General features: G+C 41.8%; 1 protein-coding gene across 3 annotated transcripts in view; it reads left to right on the forward strand.

Moving 5' to 3' along the window:
- Positions 1-19,861, forward strand: part of RFTN2 (raftlin family member 2) — a 428,987-nt gene that overhangs the window by 212,427 nt on the left and 196,699 nt on the right. For all 3 annotated transcript variants that reach the window (XM_085648739.1, XM_085648741.1, XM_085648740.1), the window contains exons 5-6: positions 2,706-2,909; positions 17,752-17,873. In XM_085648739.1, coding sequence (XP_085504865.1) covers positions 2,706-2,909; positions 17,752-17,873 — 326 coding nt within the window. The remainder of the gene's footprint in view (positions 1-2,705; positions 2,910-17,751; positions 17,874-19,861) is intronic.

A 19,861-nucleotide genomic window follows, 5' to 3' on the forward strand; every position in this document is an offset into this window, starting at 1 on the left:
CCCCCCAGGAAGGCTGTATGTCCGCCAGGGCAGGGGAGTTTACACCTCCTCTGCCATGGCAGAACAAAGTAGAGTCTACCAGGTTCTCAGTTACCCCCGTCTCTACCCAGCAGTGATGCAGCCACCAGCATGAAAATCCATACTGTTTTAGGTGTGTTATTTTCGTTCTGTTTCGTTTCCATACCCCTCAACGTGGTAATTATTGAAATATCTGTTTATTACTACATTTAATATTGCTATACATATGCTTCTCTTTTACAGTTTGTTTATCAAATGATGATAATTTGATTTCATTGTAGGCAGACTCTCCGTGGTCATGACACATGGGCATGCAGGGGGGGGCGGGTCACTGATAGCAGCAGTGTGCTGACTTGACGCCAGAGAACTTGATATAGGATGGGTTAAAGTTGCCTGATGTGCTAAAATGAAATATGACATGCATAATCAATCCTCAAATGCCTCTGACCCCGGTGGAGATGATATCCCGCTATTTTTGTGGTCGACTACCCCAAATCCAACAATAAGTCCTGTCGATAGTCTGCATTTGGAATAATTCCACAAGGTGCATTTATTTAAAAAAAGGCAGAAAAATCAAGCAAGAGTCTTTCTCAGCCCCTTCCAAAGTCTCCCGCCCCATCCTCCTAGCAAGTAGCAATGAAATCAGCTCCCCAAGACAAATCTGGGCATACATTTACAGCAAGCCTTGAAAGCGCCTAGACTAGGACCCCTTAACTGATCATGAGAAACAGTGAAGCTCAGAACAAGTGTCCTCCAGTTGTATCTTGACACTTGTCTTCTTACCGTTTTACACACCAACAGTTGTTGAGATATCAGTGTCAGGTGTCAAGTACAACCCTCATCTGTGAGACGAGGCTTCCAAATAATGCATTAGCGAGGCCTAAATAAAGATAGCTCCTCCAGCTTACATGAATGGACTTAGCATGATTTAACTTCCACAGTCCTGTATTGCAAAGCTCACCTTGTGTAGTGCTCATACTGAACCTTTGCATCCTCATCATAGTGCACTAGCAGTGCTAGCAGTTTGACTGTAGAAATGGTTTCTGTGCCCAGCAAGTACAATGGACAACAAGCCACAATCCTTGATCCGCCTCCTGGAATCAGTGGGTTGGAATCTTTGTGAGCGCACGAGTGGAGCACCTGATCCAAACTTTAGCAACAGAGCCGCCAGCTCCAAACCTGTTCATATTTTAGACTCCTTCATTTTTGCATAATCTATAAAAACGGACACAAGGTGAAGGAAGTGATGATCACCCTGCAGCAGCAAGTCGGTCCATCTCCTACCAAGCCCTCATCTCGTCCTCAAATACAGAGCACCGCCCATCACTAGGACTCATGACAGCACCACATGAGACCACAGATGTATGAGACCACTCTAACTCAGACAGGCATAGCAAGCATAGAGATATGCGAAACCAAAGGCACCACTCACTTATCTTTTTACAACATACAAATGCAGGCACTCAAAACAAGCATTGGCAATGGCTTTTAGCCACGCTGCGCAGCGCTCGCAATTCTGTGCAGTGTGGCTAAAGTTTTAAAAAATAACATTAAAGCCTGTGATACGACTGGTCACGTCATTTTGTAGGGGTGCACACCTCGCATCCATGCACCTAAAAAATTTACAAAGGTGCTTTTACTTTCATTTTTAGTTAGAGATTCGAATTAGAACTGTAACTATAAAGAAAATAAAACACTTAAAAGTGTGTTTGTTATGCAGGCGGGCAGATCAGAATTAACATGGGGTAGTGCGGGAGCATACAGTGAAGCACCACACGGTAGGGTGGGAGATACCAAACCAACATGGGAGAGGATGTGAAAGCAACGGGAGGAGACTTGAAGGTACACAATAGTAACCGGATAGTTGTGAGCGAAGGCAGCACAGGGTTTGGGGGAAAGCAACAAGGGGACGACGCAGGTGAGGAAAAGCAATGGGGAGAAGCACAGGGAGGTGTCGGGGAGAAGCAATCAAGCAACAGAGAGCAACACTGAGAGCAGGGGGAGAGGTGTGCATAGGGGAGAGAATTTGAAAATATACGCACTCTAATGAAGTGCTTCACACAAAAGAAAGAAGTTGTGCTTGACAAGCAAGCAGTGGAAGCAATGACACAAGCCAATCAAAGAGACTGTAAAAAGGCAATGTTCGATGGGAAGCATAAACACCAGATTGACAATTTAGCACACAAATAAGAAGCTGACAGATGAGAGTGACAAGGTAAGTCAACCAATGGTAAGCAATGGGTGGGCTCAAGGCCCCTCTATTTTCTTGGCAAGCCATAATATGCCTCGCAACAGACACCGTTTCTGCTGTCTAGTAGGCTTGACTCAAATACATGCAAAGCCGTTCCATTTGCCTGGCAAGTGGCTCATTGGTCAGGCTAGTATTGAAAATACTAGTGGTAAAATCATCTTTCTCTAAAATAAACAGATTATTTGGGGTTTAAACATCGTTGCTGGTTTTGAAAAGTCAATGCTAAGGCAGACTCCCAAGAATGGCCTTCATGGGAGTCTGCTATAACAGTAAGAACCGTGAATCCAGTTCTCAGTGTATGAAAGCCAGATACTCTTTTGGAACAGATATTGAGAATATAGACATGGCACAAGCAACTGTTCCAATGTACAGCTGTTGGTAATGATTATTAGAATTTTTTGTAATTTTAGATATTTTGATTTTGGTTTTCCACTAGATGCTACATTATACGCAGTCTTTAATATTTATGATGATGACGCTGCTGGATGGACATATCATGAGGGCAGGCTGTCAATGAAGGTTACGCGAAAAGGAACTATAGTCAGCAATTTGGAAGCAGACTGGCTTGAACTAACAACTTCCTATTTCAAACAAGGATTATCTTTAATTGATTCTCTAGTGCCGTGGGAAGTGCACCGAGGTAGGCATTAATTTTTGCACCTAAAAATGTATAAACTGTTGTATCTTTGCACTGCTTTATTTTTTAATTTTGTTTATTTTTATTGAAAAATGTATACCTCAACATAATTCGGAGCATTTCCAAAAAGTAGTGTATAGCCAATGTTTGACAGGTAATACAACATGGTGGGTCACACCAATAGACAGTAAGAGGCATGCAAAAAACTGCTGCAGTGAGCCGAAAGAGATGTAAGCAAGCATGGTTATAAAACAAGTCGTATGCACTGGCAAATCCGCAGTGGACTATCATACTGACAAATGTACAAGTCGGCATAAGACAACCTTGAGTAGTTTAGGTGAGAGCATACTGTGAGGAGCAGGTCCTATCAGTAACTGTGTGCAACTGGAGTGAGTGGCTCATGGTGGTTTGCTTTCCTTAGGGAACGCATCCTTAGAGTCCCAGATGGGCCTTTTGATGTTAATTAGTTTGGTTAAGTTTAGGGCAGTATTATCTGTGCTACGTGTGAATTGTAGCTGGGCACACATGGGGTGAGATGAAATTTGGCCAACATGTTTCCAAGTGTATTCAGCCCCAAAGTAAGTTTAGGAGAAGGAAGTCACTTTTTCTCTATTAAGCTAAACTAAGCTCTCACTCCTTCATCCTTAATAGAAGAAATGTGATCAGTTATTGCAATAAACATGTTCCAGTAGCAGTTAAATATTGAAACAATGACAGTGAGTGGCAACAAATATATGATGAAAAGCAGAAATATAGCTAATTTGTCGAAATGAACTAAATGTTTTCTGTTGTAGTCTTCTCTAAGTTAAGTTCTCCCCTAGCATGGAGTGTGGAGCACTGTGCCTAGTGCATTCCACGTTCCACCTAGGAGTGAGAGATTCTGAACTAGGCAGTTGATGACTGACTGGCCTAGGATGAGCATCGCTTTCCACGTAGGCCACTAACTTCAATAAAGAACTACATTATATCGTTACCTGTGTTCTTCTGCTGATTGAAGTTACCATCTTAACATTGGCGACGAGTTGGCCAGCGCTTCTGCTGTGGTAGCGGCTCAAGACCCACGCGGTGTGCAACTTCACGGAGGATTCGTACTCTCTGCGGTGTCCATCGGAGCATAACGCCACTTTGGACCTTCCAGACTTCAACTTCCTCCTTCAAGTAGTTTGGTGCCAAGAAACAGTGAGATTCCCTCATTTTCTCTGGGGCGGATTACCGTTAGTCTTTTAAAGTTATTGCCGGTGCTTGAGCCATTACTCACACGCACGCACAGCAGCACACGAAGCTTCGCTCCCACGTCACAATCTCCTCCTGAAATCCTGTGCCCAACTACTCTTCAAAACAAGAAGTCACACACGTTACGCACGCTTACAGAACAAGCTCTACTGCCTTCAAAAAGCACGTCATTACGACGTCGGTGGCCATCTTGCTAAAGTTTCTTTCTTCGTGTTCCTGCAACTGCTAATGCCTCATTTACTCTTTTTCCTCACGCATTGCAACCTGTGATCATTGATTCGTTTTTGTCAACGCACATCGCAAGGATCGTTCATCGCTCTAAGGTACCTACTGTTTATTTTCCTCAACATTTAAAACTTTGACCATCCTATGCTTGCTTTATTTTGAACAGCATTGTGTGTTTCCCAGAGCTCTACATTTCTTCGGTGATTCACACACCTGATTAAGTTTTACACATTTGCGCTGCAAAAGGTTTCACATTAGTTTTTTTTTTTTAACAAACCTCTTCATTTTACCGTGATTACAGCAATGGAATCTCAGGGCTCAATTATTTCACTTCCCATTTTCTTAGCCTCTTCGGGACCACTATCCATTGAATGGGAAGACTGGCTACCCATGTTTGAAAACTACATAGACACACTTGATGGTTCTAAATTCAGTGCTGCAAGGAAAAAAGCTCTTTTGTTAAACAATCTCGGCAAGGAAGGTCAACGCATTTTTAAATATCTTCCCCTTGCCACTTTACCTAATTGGAATGCCATTGAAGATGTTTATTTGGAAGCAAAGAAACGTCTCGAAACAAGGTTTGCCAAAGAAATCAATATCGTTATGAATCGGTATCATTTTTATACACATAAGCAAGAGGAAAATCAATCTGTCGATGATTTTGTATCGAAACTTCGTGAACTATCCCCAAAGTGCAACTTTGGTGCAATGACTGACAAACTTGTTCGAGACCAATTAATAGTACAGTGCGGATGCAAAAAAACACAAGAGCGACTTTGGGCTGCAAAAAATCCTTCCTTAAAAAATGCAATAGATATTGCCAAAGTTCTTGAACAATCTCAATATTGTATGCGTGAGTTGACCAAAAAACATGAAAGTAATTCTGATAGTGTATCTGTTGTGTCTAGAGATGATTCAGATGTTGCAGCTGTATTTAAGTCAGGTAAATTTTCGCAAAGAGGTAGACAACAAATTAGATCATGCTATAGATGTGGCAGCTCGTTTCATAATGCAGATTATCGCAAATGTCCAGCAATTGATAAAATTTGCAAGAAATGTGGACGCAGAGGTCACTTTTTTAATATGTGCAAGCAATCTTTTAAACAGAGAGTTGCCATAATAAAAGACAACTCTAACGCCATGCCTCAAAACATTGACTCACCCTGTATAACTAAAACAGCTATTCAACAAGTTGATAACATTTAAAGTGTAGATGATCTTGCTGATAACATTTTAAGTATTGATGACCACATAGGTAGAAAGAATAGACCTAAAGCAGACTTCTTGATTAATAGTAAACCAGTACAGTTGATGGTGGACTGTGGGTCCATGTATACCATCATTCCAAAAAACATATATGATATGTCATGGTCGGATGTTACCCTACTGCCCAAAGATATTAATCCTGGGGGTTATCAAGGGGAAACAATAAATCTGCTGGGATACATGAATTCCACATTGAATTTAGTGGCAGATCCATACAAGGTAAAGTATATGTTGCCACTGATGGACCACCCATCCTTGGGTGGATGCATCAATATGATCTCTCGATCATAGTTGATCCCAGAGCTCCTACCCAAGTGATGGTGATTGAAAACCCATCCTTAGAGAAAATCTTAGAGGAAGCGAAAGATGTATTTAGGGATGAGTTAGGCTGCTTTAAGGGTTATGTACATAAAATAATTTTAAAATCCAATGCCATTCCTATGCAACACAAGGTGCGCAGGACACCCTTAATTGCCAGAGAGGCTGTTAGAGAAATGTTGAAAGATATGGTTACTTCTGGTGTAATTGAACCAGTGGAGAGCTCCATGTGGGTTTCTCCGGTGGTCATCACTGAAAAATCGGATGGAAAATTTAGATTTTGCATTGACCTCAGGTCCCTTAATCAAAATGTGGTAGTTGACACCTTTCCTCTACCGAATTTCAATGAGTTGATTCTGGCTCTGAGTGGCGGTAAATTTTTTTCCAAATTAGATTTAAAAAATGCTTATCACCAGATTAAACTACATGATGAATCCAAGCCTCTATCACTATGGATGGCATTTTTCAATGCACCAGGATGCCGTTCGGTCTTTGCTCAGCTGCCATCATCTTTCAAAGAATGACGAATGTACTTTTTAAAGATGTTAAAAACATTGTCTTTTTTCAAGATGATATCCTCATTTTTGGTGACACTAGAGATCAACATAATCACACGCTCAGAGAAGCTTTATTCAAAAACAGAGAATCTGGCTTAACCCTCAGAAGTGAGAAATGTAAATTTTTTGTTGATAAAGTTGATTATCTAGGGTATGAAATTTCAGACCTTGGGGTAAGACCCAAACAAAATCTTTTAGATGCTATCCGTTCAGCTCCCATTCTTTCTGACAAGGACAAGCTGAGGTCCTTCTTAGGACTCATCGAATATTATTCAAAGTTTGTCAAGGATTTTTCTACCAAAACAGTCACTTTGAGATCTCTCTTAAAGAAAGGTGTCACTTTTGTGTGGGGCGCACCACAACAAACATGCTTTGAAGACATAAAAAAAGTATGTGTGAAGCAGGTATTCTCACTCCTTTTGATACCAAACGCCAATCAGTACTCACTGTGGATGCCAGTGCCACTGGTCTTGGTGCTGTCTTGGCTCAAATGCACAATGGTCATGAAAAAACAGTAGCATTTGCATCTAGAACGCTGACTAATTCCGAAAAGAATTATTCAGTGATAGAACGTGAAACGTTGGCAGCTGCTTGGGGTTGTGAATACTTCCGAACTTACTTGTGGGGCTCAAAATTCACACTTAAGTCAGACCATAAACCTCTTATCAAAGTTTTGTTACCGGGTGCTACCACTAAATGTTCGACGAGATTAGCTAGATTGGCTTCTCGTCTTCAGGAATATTGTTACAATATAGTTTACATTCAAGGTTGGAAAAATGTGACTGTCTCTTGATTGGGAGACTGTTGATAAAAATGTTGTTCTAAAGAAACAAAGAGAAGGAGCTGTTGCATCAGTTCAAGATGTACTAAGTGTGTTTGAATCTCAAGCTCTAACAGAAACTGAATGGATCAGAGAAATGTCAAAGGATAATTCCATGTTAGAACTTAAACGATTAATCCTACTAGGCAATAGGAGAGAAAGCTCAGTTTCTCCCTCCATCAGACCTTATGTTAAGATTCTGGATGAGTTATCCGTATGTGGTGACGTTGTATTCATGAGAGGAGAATTATTTATTCCACCTGTTGCCTTAAGACACAACCTAATCGTTTTAGCTCATGAGGGGCATTTAGGCCAAACAAGAACAAAAAAAAGATTGAGAGTGAACCTTTCCCCTAAGTGGGATGGGTATCCCCAGATGTGGGTCCCTTGCTCACTGTGCGCCTGGATTCAAGCTAGCCTGGCTGATGAAGGGTAATATCCAGAAACCGGTCCCAGGATGCTTGTTTGCGGTCCAGGGAGGACCTGGCTTGGCAGTTCGGTCTGGACTGTTCCCATGAGGCACAGGGTCAAGACTGATTTGCATATGGCTGGGACTAAACTGGGGTGTCATGGTGAGCAAAAGAACAATGGATTTAACCCAGATCCCTTGACTGGGGGGTGAATGTATGGTTCATTCACCATTCCGTCCATCATTTGTTGGCGTAGCACTTTTCACCCTGAGTGGGATGGGTATGCCCAGACGTGGGACCCTTGCTCACTGTGCCACTGGATTCAAGCTAGCCTGGCTTATGAAGGGTAAAACCCAGAAACTGGTCCCAGGATGCTTGTTTCCGGTCCAGGGAGGACCTGGCTTGGCAGTTCGGTCTGGACTGTACCCATGAGGCACAGGGTCAAGACTGATTTGCATATGGCTGGGTCTAAACTGGGGTCACATGGTGAGCAAAAGAATGATGGATTTAACCCAGACCTCTTGACTGGAGGTGAATGTATGATTCATTCAGCATTCCGTACATCATTTGTTTGCGTAGCACTTTTCACCCTAAGTGGGATGGGTATGCCCAGACGTGGGTCCCTTGCTCACTGTGCTCCTAGATTCAAGCTAGCCTGGCTGATGAAGGGTAATACCCAGAAACCAGTCCCAGGATGCTTGTTTGCGGTCCAGGGAAGACCTGGCTTGGCAGTTTGGTCTGAACTGTTCCCATGAGGCACAGGGTCAAGACTGATTTGCATATGGCTGGGTCTAAACTGGGGTGGCATGGTGAGCAATAGAACAATGGATTTAACCCAGATCTCTTGACTGGGGGTGAATGTATGATTCATTCAGCATTCCGTCCATCATTTGTTTGCGTAGCACAGAGGAGGTGAGAGGCTGAATTAGACTGCACATTCACTTCTAACAGAGGGTTTGATATCCTCCATGGAGCTCCCACCTCCTCCATTAGCTCAGCCAGGCAAGAGTCCATGCTAAAAGTGGCACATTACTGGTATTTTACCCCAGGTGGAGTGGCGATTTAGAAGACTGGCACTAGAGGCCTATGTTGACGCAACTGCGGTCAACTAAGGCTCGCCTACCCGCCTCTTATGGCACTGCCCCAATCTTCAGCACTACTGGGAAGAGGTTCTTAGGGATGTAGATGTGTTTTTGCAACCAACCTTACTGGCTTACCGTGACAATCTGTTGGGACTTTCTAATCCTCTGACCTACCCACTCAACTCCAGTAGGGGTAAGGCAATCACACTGACGCATTGGGTGGCCATAAAAGTCCTCCTGTCGAACTGAGACAAGAATACTGTGCCAGTACACTCAAACTGGCTACATAAACTGTGGGACATTTTGGCAATAGAGAAGATCACAGCCTCCGTAGAAGGTGCACTATCCTACTTCGATAAAATGTGGGGCCCTTGCATCCAGTTCCTAGCTAGCAACTTACGAGAGGTCACATGACCAAAATATCTCAGGGTCCTTTGATTAACTGGACAGGAGCCGCAGGAACAATAATGACATGGATACCACCCCATTAACTAGCCTGCACTGAGTACTTGATGTGTATACATCTGCTTCCTGGTCATCCCACCCTAACCCACCTCGCCCTACCACCCACCTCCGGTCCTCTCCTTGTGTCTATCCCTCCATGCCTCCATACCCCAGTTATTGCTCTTATACAGTTACTGCCTTTACCGGCCAATGGTTGTAGGTGAGTGTATGTGTTACGTTTCAAACTCAATAAGGAGATTTGAACTGTAATGTGAAAAAAAAACTTCCTAGGGTGTGCTCATTTTTACGAACAGTTTCTTCCACATTTTTCTAAATATACAAGCAATATCAGTAAAACCATAAATTAAGAAGATATGCAAAAATTATTCCTGTGGACCAACCTAGCTAAACAAGCTTGTCAAGAATTTGAATATTCCTTTACTCAGGCTCCAATACTCAGTCATCCTGATCTCTCTGGACAGTTTATTGGTGAAACAGACACCTCAGAAATAGCTCTAGGGCATGGCCTACAACACTCCATCTGCTATTTCTCTTATACTCTAAGCCTTTGTGCATTAAACTACCAAGTTCTGGAATGATAGCTTCCGTCTGTCTAACATGCTTATAAATTATGGCGACTATATCTGATGGGAAATTGAGAACCTTTCAGAGCGTGAACTGGTCACCAATAATTTACAATGCTTGTAAAATTTGCAGTGTCGTAATAGCTTGCAAGCCTGCTGGGCTTATGTTTTTTTTTTTCACAATATGACTTTCATCACCTATGTACGTGAATCAAAGAATACCATCTCAGACAGTCTGTCTTGGCGATATATTGAACCTCCTATTGAGATTGAACAAATGTTTATTTCAAGCCATTAAACTGTGCAAGTAGTCCTGTCTGTTTTTTTTAGAAAGAGTGAAAAGGGATCATGAAGATCTAAACCATGCAGAATTAAAAGAGTAACAGATTCTAACACTGTGTGATGAACTACATTTTTACCAAAATACCTTATTAATTCCCACTAAACCACTCCAAGGGGAAGTATAAAGGAGTACTCATGACTCAGGAGGACATAGAGTACATGCTTCAACACTAGATTTAGTATTACATTCCTTCTGGTGGCCTTCAGTTAAAAAGGATGATCAGATATGTGTGACCTTTCTTTGAGTTTAGACTTGGGTATTCAGAGAACTCCCTATTCAGCATTTCATCCCCTTATTTGTCGGACTGAAGGAGTCAACTGGTGTTTAAAGTGGTATCTACAGTGTTATAGTAAGGATATGCAAAATAATTGGTCCTAATACTTGGCTCTAGCTGAGTCTGCTTAAGTAACACAAGATGTCACTATTTTTCTGCTTGCTTCTCCACATATTGATCCTATGTCTATGGCCATGCTAGCTATAATAATCATTTAAAACAACAATAATACATTGGCTTGAATACAACAATACCACGGCTAAAGCTGTCAGTCAACATTCCATCACCAAGTTACAATCCTGGAGATCTGGTTGGTTGTCTTCTCAGTGCATTCCATTCTGATCATTACGCTTTAAATTGAAAGCTTGCTTTTCTGGTTCTTTTACAAAAATTAAACGGGTAAATCCAGTAATGTAATGATTAAGGCATCTTTGTACTTGGCAAATTCATAGCTCTCAACTAAAACTGTAATCCCTGATCTGTATCACACAGAATTTCCTGCTCCACCTCTTTCTCCATAATCATTTAGGGTTGACTGGAATTCCAGGTACACAAAATTTGTAACTCCAATATTTTTAAAGAGAAATTCCACTTCTTAAGCCTGGCCTAGAGATTGCTTCAGTAGCATCGCCGTCTCATGTTTCCCAAAGATTCCCAATAAAAATACATCCATACATATATACATTCGCTGGCTTTCAGCCATCCCTCTTTTTCCACTAGTCTGTTCAAGTGTCATTCACGTTTGCTTATGCCTACCACAGAATAACATGGGGCAGTTGGTCAGTGCACTTCAGCCATTGGTTCTCTTCACTGTGAGTGATGGCATATTGCTCTTGCATATATGCGTATATCCATCTAAAAACTAGTCCACTTTTGTCCCAGAGCTGGTAGGCCAATCTTTGCTTTCAAATCTCCTTTCATTCCATGATATTTCAATTTGTTTTGGTGACAGGTCATTATTTTTTTACTTATTTTTTATAAACATATAGATGCCACTTTTAGACAGCAGCATTTTTACTTTTTTGTATTTTAACTCTTTTAACGTCTGTTGCACAGATTTGTAAAATAAACACAACACAGGCTTGTCAAGGCCAAACCGTATTGGCTTTGCCAATGCTTGTTAATAGATTGGAAAGATTAACCACCGAGTGAAGATTATGGGTGGGAGCCTCTTCTATTCACCCTCCCCTTTTGGTCAAGAAACCTTTCCATGCCTTTCTTAACAAACCTGGTACTGAGAGGGGAATACACTGTCACAACACACAGTTGCGCTGCCGTGTTCCAACCCAGGATGTTGCTACCTCACATACTTCAAAGGCGTGGAACTTGGTATTCATTTTTCAAGGCATTCAAGACATCCCCTGCACCTGAGGTAGTCTTGTTTCAGTGATTGTGCTTTGACAGTGCAAAAGAACATGGTGGTTCAGCTGGAAATAAAATGCATGTCTAGCCTTAATTTAGCATTTTATGAGGAATAAAGTTGTTCTTTTTTGATAAGCCACAGGATTCATGTGTCACCAGAATTAATTATAATGTCCCTGGCAACCCACTGCATACTGTTTTTTCTGTAACATGCCATTTTCTTTTGAGTCACATGAAAAGAAGTCGGGAGTTTTGTTATTTCAAAACTGGTATGGTTTCTATAATAGCAAAACCAAAGGGGATGATGGATGGAGTGTTGAACATTGCAAACACTCTCCCCCAGTCAACTGATCTTGGTTTAATCCATCATCATTCTTTAGCTCACTCTGCCACCCCAGTTAAGACATGGCCATATGCAAATCAGTCTGACACTGTACCTCATGGGAACAGACATGGCTTGGCAGTTCGGGCTGGTGGCAAATGGCAGAATGTCAGGTTGGGGGGGGTCAAACCTTACTATATGCTCTATCTATGGCTCTAATCTGGACAAACAAGCAGTAAAGGAGTATTTGAATGTGAAATTGGCCTTGAGGCCAATTTCGCTTGCAGTGTGAGGTGATTTCAATCTCCACATCGATTTCATTCAGAACTCATTACAGTTTGGGGTGTATATGTGTCTGGGCGGGTTAATGTTTCCAGACCGAGGCTATACATATTTCTCATACCCTCATAATAAATTTGTGCCTTTGGATTATTTTTTTAATCTGTTGGGCTTGCAAAGTAGGTTGGTTTCGAGAAATTCTAAAGGGTCTTCTCGGATCACAATCCCTTGATAGTAGAGTGTCAAGTTTCGGCTGTAACTAGGCCGCCACAGATATGGACTTTTGACAGGTGATTTCTCCTTAATTCTGAATATTCTGAATATATAGATCACATGAGGGGATAGCTGTTAGATTTTATGGATTTAAATAGAGGTAGTGCTCCAGAGGGCATAGTTTGTGATTCACTTAAAACTGGAATTAGGGGTGAGACTCTCTGTTTTAATCTCCACAATCATGGGAAGCAGGCCAATAACACCCGGGAGTACTATAAAGAGCTTGCTGAACTAGAAGCCTTGTATATTAATGTGATTGCTGAAGGACAGGGGGATCAGGAAAAGTAGCAACGGATTTCAGTAGTTAAGGCTATTATCATTACTTATTATAATAGGAAAATCGCAGACTTATGAGTATAGTGACAGTATAGGCTTGCTCTTGGCACTGCATACACGACAGAAAGAGATACATAGCGGTATCAATGCCATGATGGATGGGGAAGGGCACTTGGTTACTACCTCGGACGTCATTGTCAGAATATTTAAGGGATACTACAAAAAACATGATCAGGAAGTTGTTTTTATTTTGCTGGGTTAAGTTAAACAGTATTTGGATGTCGTGAAGGGAGGCAGGCTACATGAAGAATAGCAGGTAGCTTTGAATTCTCTGATTACATTGAAAGAAGTGAAGCTAGCCTTCAATTCATTGGCAACCAGAAAGGCGGTGGGCCAGATAAGATATCGCTAGGATTTTACTTTGTATTTTATTCTGAACTGGCAGAGGATATTGTTAATATCTTCTTTGAAGCATGGGGGTGTTTAGCTCTAACTTCGTGGATGGCTGCTAACAATATGGTGTTAAGAAAGAGGGGGGAAGCTCCATTTGAATCTTGGCTCGTATAGACCAATCTCGCTGATTGATTGCGATGTGAAGATCTATTCGAAGATATTCACGACACGTTTGCCAGGGTAATAGCCAAATTGGTCTTACCCTGGCAACACTGGTTTATCCCTGGTCACAGGACAACTGACCATATTAGGCAAGTAATAACGTTATTTGACGCAGCAGAAGCATTAGGGCATCTACTGGCTTTGATTCTGCATGACTCTAAGAAAGCTTTTGATTGGGTCGAATGGAGCTATTTGTGGGAGATACTCAAGGGGAAGGGGTTAGGTCCTGGCTTTATAACAGCAATAGACTCACTATATCAAAATCCTACAGATAGACCAAAAATAATGGGGAGGGAATCTTATATGATCGAAATTACAAGTGGAACAAGGCAGGAATATCCATGTTCACCCCTTTCATTTGCACTTTATATTGACCCATTTATAGTCTGTCTTGAAAGGAATGTTTTAATAAGGGGCAGTAACAGTGAATGATTTTAATACTAAGAAATTGGCATATGCCGATGACATCTTGCTAGTGACATCAGACCCTGAAGGAGCCATAGTAGAGGTAGAAAGGGAAATTTCAGTAAAATAGGCAGTTATTATTTGAGTAATGGAAAAACATAGTGTGTTCCAGAGAAATTTATATGATCGAGTGTAGAGTTGATAGCGCAACGTACCTGGGAGTAATTATTGCGGCCAAAGTGGAGAATTAATGGGGCTACATTTTAGCCCAATGTTGGAAAAAGCCAGGTGGGATTTAATGAGGATTAATAAGTTACTCTTACCCTCTTAGGCAGGTGTAATGTAATAACATTTTTGATATTTCCATCTATCCTATTTCTATTTAGGGCTATACCACTAGAGATTGAGCAGCAGTGGTTCAGGAAAATGGAGGTCATATGTATTAATTTTACAAGGGAATATAAAAGGGCAAGGAGAGCTTTAAGATATTTGGTGCTCCGTTGGCAACAGAAGTGCTTGGGCTGCACCTAACTTCAGATATTACTATTGGGCAGGTATGTTGCAGCATATGGGGGTCCTTATTACTGTAAGGTGGAGCAGAGATTCGGGGCCTGCGGAACCACCATCTACATATGAGTTGATATTGGGAATGGAGCCTAAAGAACTCTTTTTAAGGTCTATAGAACCACATTATTACACAAAATGTCAAATTTAAGACGGTCAGGATCTAGAAACCTCCAGAAAGGTCTGGAAACAACTCAAGTCGAAAAAGGTCATAGTAAAGTATAATAATTATACTCTTCTTTGGAGTTTGTCAATCTCCCCAACTATTCTTCACGACAAGAATAGTCTTGCGTGTTAGCAAGCAGAGATTGCCAAATTTGGCTTGACTAGACTAAGCTTTTTTAATTATTTGCAAATCAGGGACTTTGTGTCAAAAATTGATATAAATCAACTATCAGTAGAGCAGGTACCACTCGTCGAATTGGTGGCTAGATTTAGAGGAGATAGGGTCAGGCAGGTTTATAAACTTTTGATCGATCTTATGCCGGATGATCAAGAAATTCAAGCAGGAAAATGGGCCGGGAGATATGGGTTTAGTAATACACATTTTCAGAAATCACTGGAGGTGGGCCAGGAGGATTTATTATCAGCAGGATTGAAGAATCAACACTGTGAAACCATATTCAGTCTTTATTATACACCTGTCAAGTTGTTCATTTGGGGGAAAAGCCTGATTCTATTGAGTTGTCCTCATTGTGGAGGGCATGGAGAAGATGTAGCACACATGTTTTAAACCTATATAAGGGTAAGAGCTTAAAAGGAAGAAATTGGTGGCGTTTTAATGACTACTTTTAATATACAGGTTGTGAGTATGCCTCATTTGATAATGTTTGGATTTGATGAGCAATTTGGGGCTATAGCTATACTATGGCGGTGACTCATATTTGTACAGCCACAGTTTGGCTGAATTCCGACCCTCCTATTTATAATCAATAGCTATCTAGATTGCTCTCTGTGCATCACCCGAAGAATAACATCACTGTAAGGGCAGCAAGGCGAGGATGTGTGGAATTCTGATCTGGGCACTGGTGGCTGATTGGACTGACAGGATGAATTCTGAGTAGTAGTATTGATAGTTAATGACAGATGGCATTTCAACAGTTATATTAATGAATTTTGGAATCATGAAAGGGCGGTGCCAATGAAATTAAAAATTATGCTAAGGGCAATCTGATTGTTTGATTTGCTTTATTTTGTATCAACTATGTAATCAATTATTGTGTGTAAATATATATATATAGGTAAGAACAGGCAAGATGCTGCTTGGCAACTTTTCATTTGTTGTAGGACTGCTGCTCTTGCATAGTTCATCCTGGCTTTGCGTCCACCACCTTTGTTATTTTGGGTTCCCTTCCTTGGTCTCTTTCATTCTCCGTTTAAGTGACACGAAAGACTTCCTTACATGTGACCTCTGCTACGAAGATTCTGAATCTTTGGACTCAATGGCAGTGGTCGGACAATATTTACAGTGATTGCACCTTTGCGGACCACGGCTTATCTTGGTGCCTGCATGGGCTCATTATTGTTTACTCTTCGGAAGGAACTGGTGAATTACTTAACAAACTAGTATGGCCTATCTTTTATTTTCTCGGTTCATTTGTTTATTAATGGTTTTATGCTACTTGTTATCTTAAGGAACGCCTGAGACACCAATGTTACTCAGACAGCACATTTATCTGCACGAGTGATATGAACCGGGTAGAATCAGTCCTAGGTATATCTTTAAGGGACACAGATAATATGTTTGCGCTCCCTCCCAATCTTACTCTAACGTTTCCTTTAAAAAGCATATTTTGACCAGTGTTACTCCCCAATGTGCTGTACAAAAAAGCATGACACTTTTACTAGTAATGTTCCCATGTGAAAACTAACCCCGTGGAGAACATGAAGGACAGCTTTATTTTTTATGAAAAACAAAAACGATGGCACATTATTGTAGTATGCATATTATTCTTGTATGCTGTGAGTGTGTTCTTTTATTACCCTTGCTTATTTGAGGGCCCTAGTGGAATATAGAATGGTATTAAAGAATGTTGGGGAGTTTTAGATTGTAAACTGAATCAGTCACATGTTGGCCTGTTAAGCAGGGAAGCTGTCTTGGGTTCTATATTGAAATAAACGTCTTCTTAAGGAAACAGCTCAGCTTTGGAGTTTTTCTTGTGTAATTTGCAGCATTCAACAATTATATATATTGTTTGAAAAACATATGAAGAAATACAGATGAAAATGTCTGAAAAAGAAATACTATGAACCGTAACTCTTACATAAGACATCACACGTGACTTATATGGTGGCCTTTAAATCACAAATGACATCAGCATGTCCCATTGTTTATTGTTTCAGATCCCCAAACCCTCTACCTTCATACTTAAGCATTTTTGCCATTCAACATTACTTTTTGTGTCCTCAATTAGCATTGTTAAAAACTGCAGTTTAAGATGTGTATTAGCCATCATCTGTGGCATGCAGCACCTCCGTGTAGTGTAAGATATTAATGATACACCCTGCAAATAGGAGTTGTTTACGTACTGCTTGTGTAATTAGAAAAATACAGAATTATGTGTACCCATGAGTTGTGCTTTTGTAAACACTGGCAGTAGAACGAAGCAACTCCCGCCTAGGGCTTCCTTCCCTTTAGGAATCGTCCCAGTTACTTAGGCAGCAGGGTGTTGGCAGTTTGGTTTCCTTGTTTAAGTAATTCAAACGACAGACAACTCTGTGGACAACACAAGTTTAAAAAGCAGAAAGAGTCCATTCATGATGGCGCAGCGCACTCCGGGGATGTTACATTTCCTGTAATCAGTTATGTACAGCCGGCTAGTTTCCATGATGATGTGTGCCTTTGTGAAGGTGGGTCCCTGGCACCGTCCACGGCACATGCCAATGCACGTTTTCACTGACGAGTGCCAGCGTTTTTTACTAACTCTATTTAGTCACCACAGAAGCCTTCAGGCGGGCCTACTCTGCCACCCCTTTTCACAAACGCAGCCTTTGAAAAAGTAGAATTAGGTCACTTTTTAGGAAAGTTTTTTTTTTCTGTGTGCGTAGAAGTGGAAAAAGAAAAGCGCATGTGGTGTATCACCCCGATTAGCAATTACCATTTTAAGACTTGCCAGGCTCTCTCTATGCGTTGGTGTGGGGAGGAAATCAAACCATGCAAGTTGTTTACTGTAGCGTATCCATGTTTCCATAGGAGATCACTTGTCCAAGTCCCTGGATGGATTATTCATCTACGAGGAAGAAGGCTGTGGCATTCCAGGCTCACACAGGAAAGGAAATGACGCAATCGTAGTCGAACAATGGACGGTGATTGAGGTAAAATTCTGTTCACTTAGTAATGGTAAATAAATCCATTTTTACCATAGGTTAAGATTTGTGAATGTGCATTTATGACTGTACTTGAAAGGAAGTGAATATTTTATAAGCAATGTCTTTTGTTCTAACATGCCCCATTTAAAACAAGCTTTGGTATTTTTTTTCATAAGTAAGAGTTACTGATTGCCAAATTTGTGTGTTATTTTATTGATTGGTGAGTGAGTTAATTAATGCCAGAATACGTCAATGGTTGGATGAAGAGTTCCATGCATGTATGGATAAACAGATGAGTAATTGAGCGCATAGGCATTTGAATGGGCCACAGTGCATGGATGGATGACAGTGCATGGCTGGATGAATGGATTAGTGAATGAGGGATGGGTGAATGCAAGGATAGATGTGATGCAGCGGAAGCGGTAGGGGAAAAACATCCTATAATATCCCACACCAACCTTTACAATACTATAGGAGGCTTAACTACTATAATGACGGGCCGATAAGTCATTATCCTTTCTGTTAGCATTAACAATATTAAAGGTCCTCCAATGGATATTTGGTAGAGCTGAAAAGGACTAAGTAGAGAAATCAGAGAACTATTCTTTCATGAGGACCTGTAATGAAGAAACAGCTATACCATAAAATACACCACAAATACATCAGTAATATAACAGATATTATCATAAAAAAAGTATTGACTCAGAAAATAACGACAGACACAATTGTTTCTAGGTACCTTTTTAGGTCTCGGGACCATCCGGTCGGCAGACCGGAAGTCCGGAGATTTAATGTCATTGAGAAGAGGGGCTTGCACCCGCCCCTCTTCTGCCCTGTTCTCCATTGGCTGGCCTCTTAAATGCTGGCCAGCCACTGGAGAAGAGGTCCAGTCACTCCGTTGAAGCCCCGTCTTTTTCGGATCAGGGGGCGTGTTTTTTCGTTGCTTTTCGCAGGGTGTGTTTTTCTCTCCTCCTGCCAATGGCAAGAGGAGAGAAAAAGAAACACGCCCCCGAATCCGAAACCGAGGCTGCGTTTCTCCGAGGCAGTTCTCCTCTGCCTCGGAGAAAGGCGGTGGTGTCCCGGCGTTGCTCCCTTACCTTAAATTATGCTTGATGTGCCTGCACTGGACATCTCTATTTAATCAGTTAAAAACAGCAGTGCCTGACTCTGCCTTTCATCATTCTGAGGTCACTGCCACGAGTGCCATTGGAAGTGGGCATTCACAGCACCCATCACTCAAGCACTTGCACCTCATTGGGTTTGTGCTGTCCAGTTGTCCGGTATCAGAGTGCGATGCTGGGTTTTAGCAGGCTGCAGTGTCTGGGCCGAGAGCGCAGGCAGCGCCCACACACACAGCAGAAGGCGCTGCGGAAGTCGCAGGTCTCTGCCTGACCCCTGAAGGCCGGCCGTGTTTACTTTGCAGTTACACGAAGTTGCTGTTTTCCTTCAAGTGGTGACTGGCTGTGAACAGCCCTCTCTGCGTGTTCAGCATCCATTCGTGCATGTTTTGGGGAGGCGGGCTGCGGGCTGGAGGCGTGGGCTGCGTGCTTGTTGCTGGCAGTCATGCAAGCTGTCGGTGTGAAGTTGTTAGGTGGCCGAGTGGGTTGGGGTGTGCTGTGGAGATCTGTTTGCACAGTACAGGCCGCGGTTGCCAATCCTGGTGGGCTGTCGTCCACATGAGGTTGAGGCTGCGGTAGTCTTGACTTGGGTGGGACTACATTTCCAAGGCAGTCCGGGCTGTTGATGAAAGAGTTAATGTAAAAGACGGCTCTTCGAATTAACGTTTACACGGATGCAGTGAAAACAGTCAATAGTGCCCTGTTTATGGAATAACGTCATATTACAAACGCTTAGTGGCACCGTACCATAAAACATAAGATGCGCATTACAGGGAACACTCCCACTGTAGCGCACAATGTGAACAGATTTGCTTCTCGGCACACTGCGGAAACGCTTACTATAACACCCTGTGTCAGTTGAGAGCGCTGGACCCG

This window comes from Triturus cristatus, chromosome 3_2 (assembly GCF_964204655.1).
Source record: "Triturus cristatus chromosome 3_2, aTriCri1.1, whole genome shotgun sequence".
NCBI classification, from domain to species: Eukaryota; Metazoa; Chordata; class Amphibia; order Caudata; family Salamandridae; genus Triturus; species Triturus cristatus.